The following is an 18,905-nucleotide window of genomic DNA, read 5'->3' as shown; positions in this document are numbered from 1 at the left end:
GCTTCACTGGCCCATGTTGGTACTATCATTGCGCTCTTCCCGGGTGAGGCAAATCAGTCGCTGGCCTCTGGTCGGCCGCTCATGACGGCTCTTGGCAGCTCACGCTGGCTGCCGGCCACACATGGTAGCTTATGGCAGCCCACTGCAGCAGGGGCTGCAGCCTACGCCATTGCCGGCGACTCACGGCAGCCCAGTTCCAGGTCGAGCTGTTGTTCACCATCTTAGTTGTAGAGGGTACAGCATCACTGGCCCTCATATGGGATCCGAACCTGGGCCCTGCTGCTCAGAGCTGGCATCCCAAGCCAGCTCTTAACCAACACGCCCCTTGGCCGGCCCAAAAGTTTAATTTTTAAAATTAGTTTTTGGAGACACACAGCAACAGTGTTTTAACTCTTATTTTAAATAAGTGATTAATAACTTTTATATATAAATTTCCATCTTGTTTTAACTTATTAAGAAAAGCACTTTTAAAATTGACATGGTTTTCCATGCAGTGTAGTATTCTTCCTCTCTTAGTTGGGACCCAAGCAACATATTAAAAAAAAAATTATGGTAAAACTTGAGCTCTTTTCAAAGATCAGTAAACATAAAAATATATTCCTAAAGGTTCTAATATATAATATAAACTTTATTATGATATATTACATACCTAGAGAAATGTATGTAATAAAACATAATAAAAACAAATGTGTTATATAATACATAAATATAAGGTAAACACACCAGATATAAACCATTACCCTAACTTTAATGGCAGTTACTTCCTTGCTTTTCTTTCCAGTTTAATCACCTAGGTATATCATTAAAATACATATATAGCTGTTTCTGAACTTTATATAAATTAAATCAAATTGTATATATTTTGTGTCTTGTATCTTCTCTTAATGTTATATTTGTAAGATTCACTGATGTTGTTGTATGTTCTAGTTTAATTTTCTCCTGTTTGAATAAGCCATGATTTATTTATTCTTTTCTGGTCATCGAACAGTGTTTTACTACTAATAACACTTGGTGTGGACATTCCTGTACATATCTCTTGATACACATGTGCATGCATTTCATTTCTCTAGAGTATATATTCAGGGATGAAATTGCTTGGTCATAAGATATGCATATTTTCAAATTTAATAGATAATACCAAGTAGTTTTCCCAAAGTGGGTTGTACAGCTTACACTCCTACCAGAATGGTTGTGATGTCACTTGTTATGCATATTTTCATACGATTAAATTTAAATTTCTGTCATCTGGTGTATTTGTAATTGTCTCTGGTGATTTTATTTTATTTTGGGGGGGAGTTGAGGAAGGGAACAGTGTTGAGGAATCGGGAAAGGAGAGCAACCAAGTTGTTGTCCTTCAATCTTAGTTGTGGAGGGCACAGCTAGCTCAGCTCCAAGTCCAGTCACCATCTGGCTGCTCACGGCCACTCAGCTCAAGGTGCTGTGTTCAGTCTTAGTTGCGGGTGGGCGTAGCCACCATCCCATGCGGGAATCGAACAGGGAACCTTATTGTTAGGAGTACGTGCTCTCACCAGCTGAGCCACCCTGACACCTGTTGGCAGCTCAGCAGCAGCTCAACCCGGGCGCAAGCTCACTGGCCTATGTAGAAATCCAAACAGTGACCCTGTTGCTCAGAGCTCGCACTCTTAAGCAAGCTCTTAACCAACTGAGCCACTCGGTTGGCCCTCTCTGGTGGTTTTAATCTATATTTCCTTGATTATTAATGAGCTTGGGTATAGTATGTTCATTGGCCTTTGGGATAACCTTTTGTGGAGTTGTTTAAGGCTTTTGCCATTTTAAATATCTTCTGTGGTTTGTCTTTGCATTCCACATTTCTATTTGTTCATGTTGCTGTGCATTAATTAAACCTAAGTATATTTCATATTTCTCCTAAGGATTATAGTTTCACTGATGAGGTATAGGTTATTTCTCTTTATTATTAATTCTTTGAAGCCTTAAAACACTACTACCTAGTTATAAAAGAGTTTCTGCTGCTTTTAGACAGGTATCAGAATTCATCGAGTGTTTCTTTTTCTACCTCAGGTTCCATATGCACTTTTCCTTGATCTTTAAGATACCAAGTGGGTATATGGAGAGAGGGAGATTTTCTGGGGACCATCTATTCTCATTTCTCTACATCATAGCTACTGATCTTCATTGACTCCAGCTAACATCTGAGGACTTTTGCCTATTTTCAGATTATTGCCCTTTTCAATTGTAATTTCAATATATCTTGCGCAGTAAAATTTTCTTCCCCAACTTTTTTATTGCTTTTTGTAAGCAAGGTGTTTTCTGCTTGAATATTTTGTACCTCTTCTTTAGGATACCAGATTGTTGGTTTAGACAACCTGTTCAGACTTTCTCTATCTAACTCATTAATAATAATATTAAAATAAAAGCCAGAATAACTCCGATTTTGTAGGCATCTAGGCATGGTATTTATTTAATGATTTCTAATAAATACCTACCTCAAGAATTATTCTTTATGGAGTCATATTACGCATAGTGTGTGATACTGAAGCTCACCAGCTTTTGTACACAAATAGATAAGCAACTTGATTTTCTATACCTCCATAAAGACTAATGGACCCATAAAGAACTTATAAGAAGGATTGTAGACTTCATATGAATAATACATTGGCAGCCCCTTGAATATTTGGATTCCTAAATTTTTTTAGACAATGTTCATGTCTAATTGGAAGTCCTATCGTTAGTCTTATAGTTGTCTTCTAATGTTTGCCAACATATAAAAATCCTAGTTTGACTCTATAATTGAAGGTTATTTTTCCCCTGTCTGGATGATTGGTTTTTTAAATCTCCAAGGTCTGCATCTCAGATCAGGACATTAACTATGATGGCCTGACTCATTCTGAGGCCATAGTTACTTTTGCCACCAATTAATCACTGGACTCCCAAGTGCTTTTAGCATTGTGATTGGGATTAGTAGTTGTTCAATTAATTAAAATAAAGAATCCTAAAAAGAACCCTTACATTTTATTTTAATAAACACATACACAAAATCTCTACAAATGAACATTTATATGTATTTATATGCTAATCTGTTGACTTAGGGTAAAACCTTTTCTTTAAATATGAATCTTTCTGGCTTAAGTCACAAAAAATCGCAAAAGTCTTCTGCGATTTCTATTTTCCATTTCTTATAGAGGATACATGAACTTGAAGGTGCTTGTAAAGCAATCTTAGTGCAGAAACCTAGGTTTTTATAATTTTTTCCAAATCTTTTAGTTATCTTCCCTATACCTTTTTAAGGGGATTTGCCTTTAAAATTATTTGATTGAGTTTTCATATAAATATCTTTTTTATACTTATATTTCTTTAACTTAAATTACATCATTACAACTGGCAAAATTGCATTAAGCACAACTGGCATAAACATATTTGGAAGTACACATTACTGATTCTTGGTAAGCATATGACTTAATTAGTGGGATCTAAAGGGCCTAGGTATTCTAGAAAATGGCCCACTTTATAGAAATGATTGTCCTGTGGAAATCACCCTGTATGTTATATAGTGGAAATGATCCATAGTAAGAAATACATTTAGCATCATGACTGTACATACACACACACACACGCAGTTCCATGAAATGCTGCTTAGCATTTCATGCAGTGTACTCTGTTATATTCTTTTCCATTTCTTTTTTTTAAAAAGTTTGTGATCTAATGGACATGCAGTTTGAAAAACACTGAAATAAGTGTTAATTTTAAATACATTAGCACATGGGCAGATGAGAAATAACTTTGTTCTGATTGTGATACTGTTGGCTTTTAAAAGCATTCTATTTATATTTAGTTGTAAAAATATGTAACATGAAACTTGCCATCTTAACCATGTTAAGTGTACAGTTCAGTTGTATTAAGTACTTGTATATTACCATGTAACCAATGTCGTTGGACACTTGGGTTACTTCTACTTTTTGGCTATTATATTGGGTTGTCGGAAAAGTCATGACATATTTTTTCTATGTTTTTCATTGCAAAAATGCGTCATGACTTTTCCAACAACCCAATAAATAGTGCTGCTATGAATGTGGGTGTGCAAGTATCTCCTTGACACTCTATTGTCAGTTCATTTGGATACATACCCAGAAATGAAATTACTGGATCATATATGACAATTCTATTGTTAATTTTTTGAGGAAACACTGTACTGTGTTTTATAGCAGCTATACCATTTTACATCCCCACCAATAGTGTACAAGGGTGCCCAGTTTCTCCACATCCTTGTCAACACTTGTTATTTCTGTTTTTGATAGTAACCATCCTAATGGATGTGAGGTGGTATCTCATTGTGGTTTTGATTTGCATTTCCCTAATAATTAGTGACGGTGAGCATCTTTTCAGGTGCTTATTGTTATTTGTATATCTGGAGAAATGTCTATTCAAGTACTTTGCCCATTTTTTTACTTGAGTTGTTTGTATTTTTGTTGTTGTGTTATTGGAGTTCTTATGTATTCTGGATATAGCTGATACTTTACCAGATATATCATTTGGAAATATTTCTCCCATTCTGTAGATTGCCTTTTTGGGCAATTAATTGGGATACTGTTTGCACTCAAGTACTCATCCAAAAGAAATTTCATGTTGCGCTCACTTTGGGATGAGAACCATAAGAAAGAAGGCTGGACCAGTGTCATTTAAGGCTGTCACAGTCCTTTGGTAATAGAAAACATAATTCTCGAGCAGTTTTAATTTGATTAAACTATCTGCTTCAATCATGTACCAAAGGGAGATTTATTGGTGGACATAGCATTTACGATATTATTTGAGTTTTACTTCCCAGAATCAGAATTTATGATAAGCAAATATAAAAGCTAGTATATTGAGAAGTGATGGGCTATCATATATAGTTTACCTGAAATTATTTTACAGTACCTTGTTGGATTATTCTTATTCATAGCAATATTTTAAAGTTTATTTTATAGGTAATATGTTTTTTCTTTTCAAATTTAAACCCTTTGGGGTTAATCACTAACTGCTTTCATTTTGGTTTTTTTCCTCATAAATTTTATATTTCTTTCTTAACATATATTTCAATCCTTATGTAAGAGGAAAAAGAAAAAAATTCATTTCCTTATTTATAAATAACTTTATAATATACTTCTTATAGTCTAAGAAAAAAAATCCGTGTTTATTCTTCTCTTATTAAGAACATACCTACTCTTTCACTTCAGAATTGTTTTATTCAAAGCCAAGTAACATTCTTTTACTCTCTCTCTGGTCATTCCCTATAAATTTAGCAATGAAAAGAAAAATTCTCCTCTCAGGCCGGCCGAGTGGCTCAGTTGGTTAAGAGTTAGCTTAAGAATGTGAGCTCTGAGCAACAGGGCCACTGGTTCAATTCCCACATGGGCCAGTGACGCTGTGATGGAGCTGAGCTGCCAACAGGTGGCAGGATGGCTCAACTGATGAGAGCACACGCTCCTAACAACAAGACTGCTTGTTCCATGGTGTGCTACTCCCGCTGGCAACTAAGACTGAACTCAGCACCTTGAGCTGAGCTGCCACCTGGATGGCTCAGTGGATAGAGCGTGCACTCTTAACAACAAAGCTGCTGGTTCAACTCCCGCATGGGATGGTGGCTATGCCCACCCGCAACTAAGATTGAACACAGCACCTTGAGCTTAGAGGCCACAAGCTGCTGTTGGGCAGCCAGATGGCAACTGGCGCCCTCCACAACTAAAATTGAAGAATGACAACTTGGCTGGTCTTCTTCCCCAATTCCCCAACACTGTTCCCCTCTCCCAACTCCCCAATTTTTAAAAAAAAAATTCTCCTCTCATGAGAACTTTATCTTAAATTAGGTTAAAGCTTAATAGGAAGACCTATTATTAATAACTTTAATTAGGTTCATTGGGAAAGATAAACCAATATTTCAAATATGAGACAGTCGAGTTTTGGGGTAATGCTTTGTTACCTTTTACTTTGAAAAACATAGAAAAAAGTTGCAAAAATAGTATAGTGAGCTCCCTTTACCTAGTTTTACCAATTATTAACAGATAATAAATACTGTCTTTGTGTTCGTGTGTGTATGTGTTTTAAGTGTATTCATAACACCAGGAGTTTGAGATAATGTCTATTGAAAGAAATGTTCTGACTCTTAAAAAAGACAATGAAGACTATTTTACTGCATAATATTTATTCTTTTAGTATTGACACATTACTCAAGGACATCTGAAGGGTAATGCATTTTTTTAAAAAAACATAAAGAAAAATGGTAGGTTTTAATGAGTTGAATTTCCCACCAAATTACAAAAATTCTGTTTTTATGAAAATCTAGAGAGAAGTTTATTATTACCAAAATAGAATTGATGACATATATTATTTCGCTTCTAAACTGAGCTCCCAGTATAATGGATTGCAGACAAGTTCATACTTTTTAAAAATTTCCCTTGATTTAGGCATATCTATAGTAGATAATAGCATTTTATAGGAATTCAAGAGAAACATGGTAAGTATTTCAGTGAAGTCTTATAGAGTTAAGACAAAACTTACATGAAGTGTAAAATCTTGGACAGGGCACACTTACAGACAACTAATGAGAATAATGATTATCAGGTAAGCAAGGAATATATTCTTCAGTCGGTTTCATAAGATATTATACATTAATGAGAGATCACTTCCACTTTATTACTTAAAGTATATAATTGCAAGGGTATTTATTCTCTTTGACCTCTTTTCCAAAGCACACTTACTTCTTTATACTTCTTAAACTGTGTAATTATCCAGTTTGTTTTTAACATGTGATCCCCTTCAACTCATGGTCTCCAGTCTTAGGCATAAACCAGTGCTTTACATAATCGTATCTGGTGTCATTGTATTGTAGAGAGGCAGTGTAGTAGTGTGGGGAAAAGCATGGACCCTGGAGTCAGAGTTCCAGGTCTGCATACAGACTTTCCCACTCATCTTGAGTGAATTACTAAACTTCTCTGTGCCTCAGTTTCTTCGTCTGTAATGTGTATAATAATAGTACCTATCTTACAGAGTTGTAACAAAGATTAAATAAGTGAATGCATAAAAGAATAAGAGTTCAGAATAACAATGAGATGCACAGAATTAGAATGCAATAAATGTTCATTGTTATTTGTCTAAACAATAAACAAAATTTTATAAATATTTATACAGTAGTCACTCATTCTAGTTACCTTATTGGGTGCCTACCCTTTGCAGGGTAGTAAAATGAATAAAACATATCCCCATGTTTAAGGAGTTCATGGTTTAGTGAAGAGGTTGAATCGCAAATAATTGCAATAAAAGTGCCTAATATAAGTAGTACTACTGTGGGATCACTGAGGCAGGAGTAACTAACTGTCTAGGGAAGTTAGAAAAATTCATATGGGAGTTAGCTGTATAGGGGTTTATCCTACTTTCTGGTGTGTGTGTGTGTGTGTGTGTGTTCTTTATTATGAAAGACAAATGGTGAGGAACTGTTCAGATTAAAAGAGAAAATAGAAACATGACAGCTAAGTGCAACACTGACTGGATACTGTATTGGAGGGGCAGTTGCCCTAAAGGACATGATTGGGATATTGACAAAATTGGATATGCATTGGTAATTAGATAATAGAATTTTACCAGGGTTAAAAATATCCAGACGTTGATTGCTATATTGTGAAAGAATATCTTTGTTCTAAGACTTGCTGCTAAAATAATAAAGGAGTAAAGGGGAATGATACTATTTGAGAGTAATTGATGATACATTTGAGTTTTCCTCGTATTCCAAAAACAATCTCAGAACCATTCAGCACTGTTTTCTCTTCTTCAGCAAGGAAATGAAAAGATAGTATCCCAAACTACTCTCAGATAGTTCAGGGGAAAAAATGGTGCATATACACTTACACACAAAATGTTGAAATACATGTGGCAAAATGTTAAAAATTGGAGATTCAGAGTATCAGGAGTTATATGTATTATTTTTACAGCTTTTCTATAAATTTGATATTATTTCAAAAGGAAAATTTTAAGAGGTTGGGTAAAGGGAAGAGCTTCATAGGGAGGAGGCATTTCAATTGTATCATAGAGGTTAAATTCACTAGATGGATAAGGAGGGCCAGAGGCAGACATGTAGAAAGCCATTGAGGTGTGAAAGAACATGAAAATAATTTGCAAGTAGTTCAGTGTGGTAATTTCTGTGTCAATATAAGATGTGTAGAAAATATTCTTTCTAAATGTCTGTAGGGAATTAGCTTGGATTTTTTTTTTTTTAAGATTTTATTGGGGAATTGGGGGAGGGGAACAGTGTTGAGGAATCGGGGAAGGGGAACAGACAAGTTTCTGTCCTTTTGTTCTTCAGTCTAGTTGTGGAGGACGTCGCTTCACTGGCCCATGTTCGTATTATCATTGCCCTCTTCCTGGTTGAGGCATATTGGTCTCCGGCCTTTGGATAACCGCTCACGGCAGCTCTTGGCAGCTCACGCTGGCTGCCGGCCGCTCACACTGGCTGCTGGCCACACACGGTAGCTTATGGCAACCCACTGCAGCAGGGGCTGCAGCCTATGCCGTTGCCAGCAACTCACGGCAGCCCAGCTCCCACTTGAGCTGTTGTTCACCATCTTAGCTGTAAAGGGCAGTGTCACTGGCCCTCATGTGGGATCCGAACTGGGGCCCTGCTGCTCAGAGCTGGCGTCCCAAGCCAGCTTTTAACCAACGCGCCACTCAGCCGGCCCAAGCTTGGATATTTATTAATCTGATGTTTATTCATTCTTACTGCTAAAAAGCAGCAAATGTTTAGCAAATTACTGGACTAAGGTTATACCAAACAGAGCCATTGTTTTATATACTGATATCACCAAAAAATCCTATGCTTTAAGTAGCCTGAAGTTTTCTTTCTTTGATGGCCTGTAATTATTACATGGATATTTAGAAATTATGACATGGCCATTTATGTGGAGGAGTTTGAGCATCCTGAAGACCAGCTAGACTGTAGAAATTTAACATCCTCATACACCTAAATTGAAAACAGTTCTCATTTTGGTAGAATCTCATTATTAGTGATACTTTGGAAATTTGAATCAACAAAAGCAATAAGAATAAAAAACCTGTAATTAGTATTTTATATCAACAACACCCATATTCACTAAGGAAATAGAGTGGAGCTGAGAAGAATCTTTGTATAAGAAATCTTTAAAACAGCATAGTAAGTGATTTGGAATAACTTTTACCTTTAGAAGTCAGAATGATCAAGTGCTGATCCTTTTTTAAACTTCCAGTATTTTATAGTTTTTTCCTTCATCCTTTCAATTTTTTATTTCTTAATCTTGAGATTAAGGTTTTCTAATGATAGTCACTGAAATTATTTATATTGCATATCTTTTGATAGCAAGACTTCTGCAGGTCTCTTGAAAAATATCAGATAGCTCTGTGCTCCATATAGAGAATAATTTCTAGAACATAGAAATGAGAGGTAATGGACCTAGTACTCAAACAATATCCACTCAGTTCTTTGAGAAGGAAGAGGAGCCATTGCTGAATGGTTTTCCAGTTGTTCTTGGAATACGTGTATAAGGAAAATTTGTCACAATATTTCTAGTAAGATAGTTTAAGATCATGAAATATATTTAAATTTTTAAAAATTTTTTGAAAAGTGATTATAGTTTTTCTATATTCTTGCATAAATATATATTTGTATCCCTATAATCTCTCTATATATATAATGTTCCACTTTGAATTCTTCTGTCAAACAAATTAAAACATTGGAGCATCCTCCAATCTGAATTATGTATTATAAGGTAAACTTTCTTCCCTTTTGAGAGTGAGATACAAGAGAGATTTTTGGATAAATAAAGCCAGAGTTAAAAGTAATAATGCAGTTTATAAATCTTATTTCTAAGGATTAATAAGTAGAATATTAATTTCCTTGGTTTCTTGATATTTACTAGAATGGTTGAATTTTATGTTATAAAAAATAGCAGTTGAATCCTTTGTGAGGTGCTGTTTTCAGAAAAGTTTTGATGGATTGAAGTGCTAAAGTTAGCAACTTGATTATATTGTATAACAGAGATACTCAAGCTTTTAGAAATCTCTAAAACAAGAATTTAATTATTAGATAATATGAAATAATTTGCACATATTTATCTTATTTTCTCTATAATTAACTAATAAATAGAAGTTACTTTTAAGGTTCATGTTTTGAAGTATATTTATATATCTGGAAAATGTTAACTTGGTTATCACACTTGCTTCATTTTCTGATTGCTTTGGTAATAGGGCTTTGTATCTGGGCTGTATTTACATATGTAGAAAGAGGGTTGGTTTAAGAGCTCAGGAGGTATGCATAACTATATGAAATTATAGCTGTTTTTATTAAGTATATTTAAAATTCACCTAGAACTTGTAATATTTGTTTCTGTTCCTCTAGTTGCGAAAAAGGGAAAGAATTGAACAGTGCAGGTTTAATTTTTCCTTTTGGTTTTTCTTAGCAATTGAAAGCATGTAGTGAAGAAGAAGACGACAAAGAATGTTTGAACCAAGCTATTACTGCTCTCATGAATCTCCAAGGTAGTATGGACCGAATTTACAAGCAGTATTCACCTCGACGCCGACCTGGGTAATTGCAAACTGTTGAAAATATGAATGCTTCTGCATACTTTATTTACAGCTGATGCCTGGTTTTCTCAAGAAGTGTTACTTACAGTGATAGTGCATTTTTAAAAGTTATACTTTTGTTTTACATTTTTCTTTTGCTCTTTTCGTCTTTTAAAGTTGGCATTTTCATATTGTTGAAATATGTGTAATAAATATTTTGTATAATTTATATGAAAACTTTGGATTATTTATAATTTTAATTCTGTGGCAAAAGAAATGAAATATAGAGTCTAGTGCTTCTCTTTCACAATAATGAAATTGAAGCATGTATTTAGTGGTAAAATTAGTAGAAGAAAGTAAATCCTGTGTGCAAAATCTAGTGTTTGGTTATTTAATATTTTTGTCACTTGATTTGAGGCAGCTTACACTTAAAGCAATTAGGGTTGCTTAGCCATTGAATAAGCTAAAATTGTCTTGGTATTTTTTTTTAGGGATCCTGTTTGCCCTTTTTATAATCGCCAATTAAGAAGCAAGCACCTGGCTATTAAAAAAATGAATGAAATTCAGAAAAACATAGATGGATGGGAAGGCAAAGATATTGGACAATGTTGTAATGAATTTATTATGGAAGGTCCATTGACAAGAATTGGTGCTAAACATGAACGGCATATTTTTCTCTTTGATGGCTTAATGATTAGTTGTAAACCCAATCATAGCCAGACACGCCTTCCAGGTTACAGTAGTGCCGAATACAGATTAAAAGAAAAATTTGTCATGAGAAAAATACAAATATTTGACAAGGAAGATACTTGTGAGTACAAACATGCTTTTGAATTAGTATCCAAAGATGAAAACAGCATAATATTTGCTGCTAAGTCTGCTGAAGAGAAAAATAATTGGATGGCAGCACTTATTTCTCTTCATTATCGTAGTACTCTAGATCGAATGTTAGATTCAGTATTATTGAAAGAAGAAAATGAGCAACCACTGAGATTACCAAGTCCTGAAGTATATCGTTTTGTGGTAAAAGACTCTGAGGAAAACATTGTTTTTGAAGACAACTTGCAAAGTAGAAGTGCAATCCCCATTATTAAAGGAGGAACTGTGGTGAAATTAATTGAAAGGTTAACATATCATATGTATGCAGGTATGTGAAACTCATTACAAGTTATTATCTAGGGCCAAGGATCTAAAAGCTTTTCAAGAATGTTCAAAAATGTTTGAGGCCTGGATATAATGGATTGTCTCTAAAATATAAAAAGAATACTTCAGAATCAAAAGGAATAAGTAACTAATTAAACGTCTATAAAATATAATATTGTTAACTTCATTAATTATTAAATATTCATAAAAATTGTATATTCATGAACCTTGAATTCGAAAACAATCCTCATTTCTCAAGAAATACCATGGTTGGCAGGAAGAGCCACAGTGGGAAGAGCCAGAATAAAAAGAAAAAGGAAGTAAGGCCTCCAAAATATGCTGAATAAATTGAATATGCAACCTGTTTTATGCTCTACCTTTTCAGATCCCAATTTTGTTCGTACTTTTCTTACTACATATCGTTCATTTTGTAAACCACAGGAATTGCTAAGCTTATTGATTGAAAGGTAAGAAAAATATTTATTTTACTTACATTAACACTTGGTAAAAAGTTAACTACTTTTAACTTGTAGAGTACTAGGTAGCTAGTATGTATTCAAGTAGTTTTTTAACATAACTTATTTGGCATTCAATTAGCAATATTTCTATTCTCTTTAAACAGTGTGCTTAATGAAACCCCTGTTTATAACAGAGGTCTTTTTAGTTCTTAGCAGTATTTATAGTGGTAATCAGAATGACCCAATTTTAGAGGATAAAAAAGACATGTATCCTAATGAAATATTTTCTGTACAATGTAACAATAGTTCCTTAAAAGAGACTGTTTTACTTTTCACTTTTAAAACAAACTTTTTATTATGGAAACTTTCAAAACACATACAAGAGTAAATAGAAAAATATAATGACCACATTTATCAATCATCCAACTTCATCAATTATCAACTCATGCGTCTGTTTTCCTACCAACTTCCAAATCCTAACCCCAGGATTACATTGGCCTTCTTTATCCGAGGATTCCTTATCCTTATTTGTAGCCATATCCAAAGATATGGAGGGCTGACTAAGGGACTCCAGCATCAGTGGATTTTGACATCCATTGGGGTCCTGGAACCAATCCCCCATGGATACCAAGGGACAACTGTATTTTGATGTAAATCCTAGACAATGTATTTGATCTGTAAATATTTTCATTTGTATTTCTAAAAGATAAGTACTCTTCTTAAAAACAATATTATTATTAGACCTAAAAAATAAACAGTTTCTTTATTATGATTAATTTTAAAAGGTAAGTTTTAGATTGAATTTTTCTCTTTTACTGAGTTTATTATGGCACTTTTATGCTTTATGTAGGTTAAAATATAGTATCCAAACTCCAAAATAATTTTTGTTTCACATTTAAAAACTTAATACCAGAATTTTATCTTGACTTCTATCAGTGTGTTGTTCTATGAAACTAAGTTTACTAGACTGAGTCAGTATAATGAGCTGTGAATATTTGCTCAGTTGTATTTCCATGTCCAAAATAAGGAAGGCACATGTTAGACTTATATTTTAGCTATATTTCCTAAGGTTGGGCAATGTTTGTTTGTTTGTTTGTTTTTAACTTTGAGTTCTACCTTATCCACTTAATAAGTTTTTAAATATTGTTTAAAATTCAATTTGGGCCTTCTGTTTGCATTTATATTCATTAATTTAAGGAAATTTATGTCTACCTTTATTTTTTTTTAAATATTAAGGATAGATTATTAGATAAGCCATCTCTGTTATGTGTTTTAAAGAGGTTAAACTCCTTAAAGATTCTTTTCTTGGATCTTTTCCATTGACCTTTTTTATAAGTACTAGTTATTAAACTTTTTTGATAAAAGTTGATATATAAAACCTTAGTACTATATAACCAAAGGGCATGTTTTTGTAGTACATAATGCTTTAAGGAAAGTTTATCAGTAATTGTACTTTTCACATGGTAGGAAAGAAGGTTGCTTAGTTAAAATATTTTTCCTGCTGTATTTGAAATCCTTTTTACTTATGTATGAACAATGAAAATTTTCTCTTATTTTGCTTTTCTTCTTAGATTTGAAATTCCAGAGCCAGAACCTACTGAAGCAGATAAATTGGCAGTAGAGAAAGGCGAGCAGCCAATTAGTGCAGACCTTAAAAGGTTTCGCAAGGAATATGTCCAACCAGTACAACTTAGGTTTGGCTTGAATATTATATTTTTTATGTGCCATTCAATTTTCAATATATAGTTAGCACAAAAGTTCTTACCTCTTAATTCATGTATAGGTATTATTGTTAACTTCATAGCAGTTAAGTTAAACTTCCAAAGTTCTTTGTATGTGAAACTACTTTTAAATATGCTGAAGTATTTTAATTATTAAAATATAATGTGTTATTTGCATGAGATATCTCTGGCATGGGACGTATTATGCTTACAGACCAGGATACCTATTAAGTAAAAATTATAAAAGTGCATATGAATTTGTCTACTGTCAACTCCCTCCCTTTTTCATTCATGTCTCATTGTGATCATCTAGTAATTTGGGGCTTTTTTACAGCTTATAATATTTATAAGGTATGATTAAAAAAACACAGTGAATGTTTAAATAAAAAGTTTATTACAGTAAGAGACATATTGCCATTAATCCCACTCAAAATACTCCCCTTAGCTACAAACACACTTATCCCATAATTCTTGCCACTTTCTGAAGTAGTTCTGGAAATACGTGAATGCCTTTAGTGGCGCTATCATGGCTGCCTCAATGTTCTGAATCAAATCAAAACGTTTACCTTTCATGGTCATTTTGACTTTGGAGAAGAGCCAGAAGTCGTAGGATGCCAGATCTGGTGAATAAGGTGGATAAGGACACACCATAATGTTTTTATTTGACAGAAATTGTCGTACCAGAAGTAATGTGTGACACGGAGCCCTTCTTTTGTGATCACAAAATACGGTGAATGCTGCTGCTGAGTGCCAGCCAATGGAAAGGCAGGGATCTTCAATAAGGGATGTGACACATCAAACCTTAGTAACAGTATATGACAAGTTTCAACTTGTTCGGTGCAGTCAGTCAGGTGTGAGCTACAGTTGAGAAAAGGTGTGTTTTAAAGTGTGCCTTAAATCATCCTCCTTCATGACAACACTGTGACACACATCACTTCTGGTATGTGGCAGTTTCTGTCAAATAAAAACATGATGTGTCGTCCTTCACCTTATTCACCAGATCTGACACCGTGCAACTTCTGGCTCTTCCCCAAAGTCAAAATTATTCAGGACATTGAGGCAGCCCTGACAGCGCCACTAAAGACACTCACAAAAGAGAACTTTCCAGAACTGCTTCAGAAAGTGGCAAGAACAGTGAGATAAGTGTGTTTGAAGCAAGGGGGAGTATTTTGAGGGGGATTAGTGGCAATGTGTCTTTTACTATAACAAGTTTTTTTACTTAAACATTCACCCTATTGGTTGATTATACCTTGTATGGAAGTTGAAGCTTTTTACCCACTCTTCTCCCACAGAATGAATCAATATTCGTTACTTTATCTAAAAAAATAATTTCAGTAATTTCTAAAAATATATTTGATAATAGCTCCTGCCAGTTATTAGGTACTTACTGTGTGCCTAAATGCTTTATCTTTTTTATCTCATCCTCATAGCACAATTACTATTTCTACTTTATATAAGAGGAAAGTGAAACTTAGCAGGATAAAGTAATTTGAGATATGTCATATAAAGTGGCAGGACAGGATTCAAACCCATAGCTGTCTTGACTCCCTAAACCTGTGTTGTTGTTTTTTTACCACTGAACATTAGAAATTGGAAGCTTCTTTGATTAGCCTTCTTTACAGTCCAGGTGAAAACCAAAGGATTACTACCCGTTTACGTGGGAAAACTGGCATATTTTATTAATTGTATATGATCTAAATATTTTTTTGTCTGTAAATGTTAAGGTTCCTTGACCAATAAATTGCAACTTTGGAACAGAGAATATTATTTATTTTCCAGGATAATTGCCACAAATAAATGCAGTTTTATATGTCTCTCACTTTTACTATGTCATTAGTTATATAAGAAGATAAGAGTATTTACCCATAAGCAATAAAGAAGCAATTAATTTTTTTCTACTAGCTATGATGCATTTGTAGTTATGCACACTCAGATTAAGCCCCTTGACATGAGGTACAATATGAGGTTGCTATATAGGGGCAGAATATAATCTTAGACTCTCAGTTATATGTAGTCTTCTCTTTTTTTTTGTTGTTTTTTTTGGTTTTTTTAGTGGTCATAACTGCACTTATTTTTTAAATTTATTTTTTTAATTTTTTAGTTACAGTTGACATACAATATTATATTAGTTTCAGGTGTACAACATAATGATTAGCCGTGTACATTCTTTAAGTATTTATTTCTGAGCATATTTCTGTGCTTGTAACTATGGTGAGTAGAGAAATAACATAGAATATCATCTTTGCCACCTGGATATTATGATTTTATTGGGGAAAAAGGATACATTAAATAGTTATGCATTATTCTACTTTAAGTGTTTTAGTGGCTTAGAAAAATACATCCCTATACAGTTTCAGGAATAGCTAACATAAGGGTGGAGTAATTAGGGAAAACATCTTGAAAGGTAAAATCTGAGATTGTCCCTAAAGGATTTAGGACTTAGATAAGCAGAATGGTGATTGTAGGTATTCAGGGTTATGGGAAATAGTATGAACAAAGGCAAGGCAGAAATGAGAATGGTAAGGAAATCGACTCACAAGGAATGAAGACATTGTATTGCAAGGAGTTGTAGATGAGGTTAGCTGTATGGAATGAGGTGGTAAGATGGCCTCAAAATTTAAGCCGAGTTGTAAAACTTGTCCTGTAAGCATTGAAGGATTTTTAGCAATGATGCAGTAGTCTACCCTTATCCATGGTTTCACAATCGGTTTCAGTTACCTGCAGTCAAGCATGGTCGGAAAATACTATGTGGAAAATTCCAGAAATGAACAATTCATGTTTTCAATTGCAAACTGTTCTGAGTAGCATGATGAAATCTCACATTGTCCCTCTTGGAACCTGAATCATTTCTTTGTCCAGCGTATCCACACTGTAGACTGTATCTGCCTGTTAGTCACTTAGTAGCTGTCTCAATTTCAAATTGACTGTCTTGATATTGCAGTGCTTGTGTTCAAGAACCCTTTATTTTACTTAATAATGATCCCAAAGCACAAGAATAGTGATGCTGGCAATTTGGATACGCCAAAGAGAAAATGTAAAGTGCTTCCTTTAAGTGAAAAGGTGAAAGTTCTTGACTTAATAAAAGAAAAAAAAATTATATGTTGAGTTTGCTAAGATCTGTGGTTAAGAACAAATCTTCCATATGTGAAATTGCCTAACTTATAAATTAAACTTTATCGTAAGTATGTATAGGAAAAAACATAATGTATGTAGGGTTTGATACTATCCAGAGTTTAGGTGTTCGTTGGGGTTCCTGGATTGTTTCCTCTGTGGATAAGGGGGGACTACTGTGAATTTTATAATGATAGTAACTTTTTTCAATATGATATTACAAAATTTTAACATACAGCAAAGTTGAAAGAATTATACAGTGAACACCCATATATTCACCACCTGGATCTATTGTTAACATTTTGCTGTATTTATTTTGTCATATTATCTATTCATTTATCATTCTTCTATTGATCCATTAACCATCTAATTTGAGGGATGTAGTTCAAGGTACACTTCTCCTTAAGTATTCAATTTGTATATCATTAACAGTATTTGTTTATTCTTTTGTTCTAAAATGTGTATACAGTGACACACGCATCTTAAGTGTACTTGGGTAAATTTTAACAAATACATACATCTCTATGATCCAAAACTCCTTTTAAGATACAAAATGTTATCATCACCAAGAAAGTTCCCTCATGCCCATTCTAATCAATTTTTGTTCTCATTACCTAAAGCAATATTCATCTTCCTACATAGATTAATTTTACTTGTTTTAGAATTTCATATAAGTGTATTCTTAAATACTCTTTTGTGGTTGACTTCTTTTACTGGACATGCTTTTGAGCAGTTCTTGCTTATATCAGTAGTTGGTTCTATTTTATTACTGAGGTGGTATTCTGCTATATGAGTATACCGCAGTTTGTTAATTTTCCCACTGAAGAACACCTGGGTTCTTTTTAGTTTTTGATTCTTATGAATAAAGCTGCTACGAATTTTATTTACAAGTTTTTTGTGAATATATTTTTTCATATAGTGTCTTGGGCAAGTAACTCAGAGTGGAATGGCCGGGTCATAGGGTAGGTGTATGTTTAATTTTGAAAGAAACTGCCAAATCTTTTCCCAAAGTAATTGTACTGTTTTACACTCTCCCAGCAATGTATGTGAGTTCCAGTTGCTCCATATACTCATCAACATTTAATGATGTCAGCCTTTATACCTTACCCATACTGGTGGGGTATATTGGTATCTTTTTGTGGTTTTAATTTGTGATTTTTTTTTATAACTAATGATGTTAAGAACCTTTTATTGTCTCTTATTGGCTAGTCATACTTTGTGAAGAATCTATTCAAATTTTCTGCCTATTTTCTGAGTTTATCTTTTATTATCAAGTTGTATTTAGCAGGATTAGATGTCTCTCTTTTGTCAGACAAATGTCTTCTCTCAATCTGTGGCCTATTTTCTTAATAATGTTTTTTGATGAGCAGAAGTTTTTAATTTTGATGAAATCTAATTATGAGATTTTTTTCTCTTACATGATAGTTTTTAAATTACATTGTATGCTGTAGAAACTACAATAGGAAGAAGAGGAACTGGAAGCAGTTATTTGAATTTACCTAGTGTAAAATAGAAGCTAACATTTTTTTTTGATCTCTTGAAATACTCTCTAAGCCACAGAGATAACCAGGCACACATGACTTCGGTGGTTTTATTACAGATAGCATGACAGAGATTGAAAATTTAAAGAATTTTCTTAGTCTGGGAGAATAACTATTGTTTTCCATTTAGGGGGGATGAAGGCTAACCTAGAAGTAGTCACTCATTGAAATAATCAAGGAAAAAATGGTAATCTAATTAATTTACAGTATAAGTGTGGAGAGTGGAATGTTATGTTTGTATAGATTGATTAAATCTGTACCTGCAAGGTTATAAGTAATTTTTTTTTTAAGATTTTTATTGGGGAACAGACAAGTTGCTGGCGTTTTTTTGTTCTTCAGTCTAGTTGTGGAGGACGTTGCTTCACTGGCCCAAGTTGGCACCATCATTG

General features: G+C 33.8%; 1 protein-coding gene across 1 annotated transcript in view; it reads left to right on the top strand.

Annotated features, from left to right (window-relative positions):
* The window catches only part of SOS2 (SOS Ras/Rho guanine nucleotide exchange factor 2), a 101,246-nt gene that overhangs the window by 57,206 nt on the left and 25,135 nt on the right, over positions 1 to 18,905 (top strand). The window contains exons 8-11 of the mRNA XM_019630463.1: positions 10,437 to 10,564; positions 11,034 to 11,689; positions 12,071 to 12,152; positions 13,715 to 13,837. Coding sequence (XP_019486008.1) covers positions 10,437 to 10,564; positions 11,034 to 11,689; positions 12,071 to 12,152; positions 13,715 to 13,837 — 989 coding nt within the window. The remainder of the gene's footprint in view (positions 1 to 10,436; positions 10,565 to 11,033; positions 11,690 to 12,070; positions 12,153 to 13,714; positions 13,838 to 18,905) is intronic.

Source organism: Hipposideros armiger, unplaced genomic scaffold, assembly GCF_001890085.2.
Source record: "Hipposideros armiger isolate ML-2016 unplaced genomic scaffold, ASM189008v1 scaffold_918, whole genome shotgun sequence".
NCBI lineage: Eukaryota > Metazoa > Chordata > Mammalia > Chiroptera > Hipposideridae > Hipposideros > Hipposideros armiger.
The sequence above is the reverse complement of the archived record's forward strand: the minus strand, read 5'-3'. Positions and strand labels throughout refer to the sequence as shown.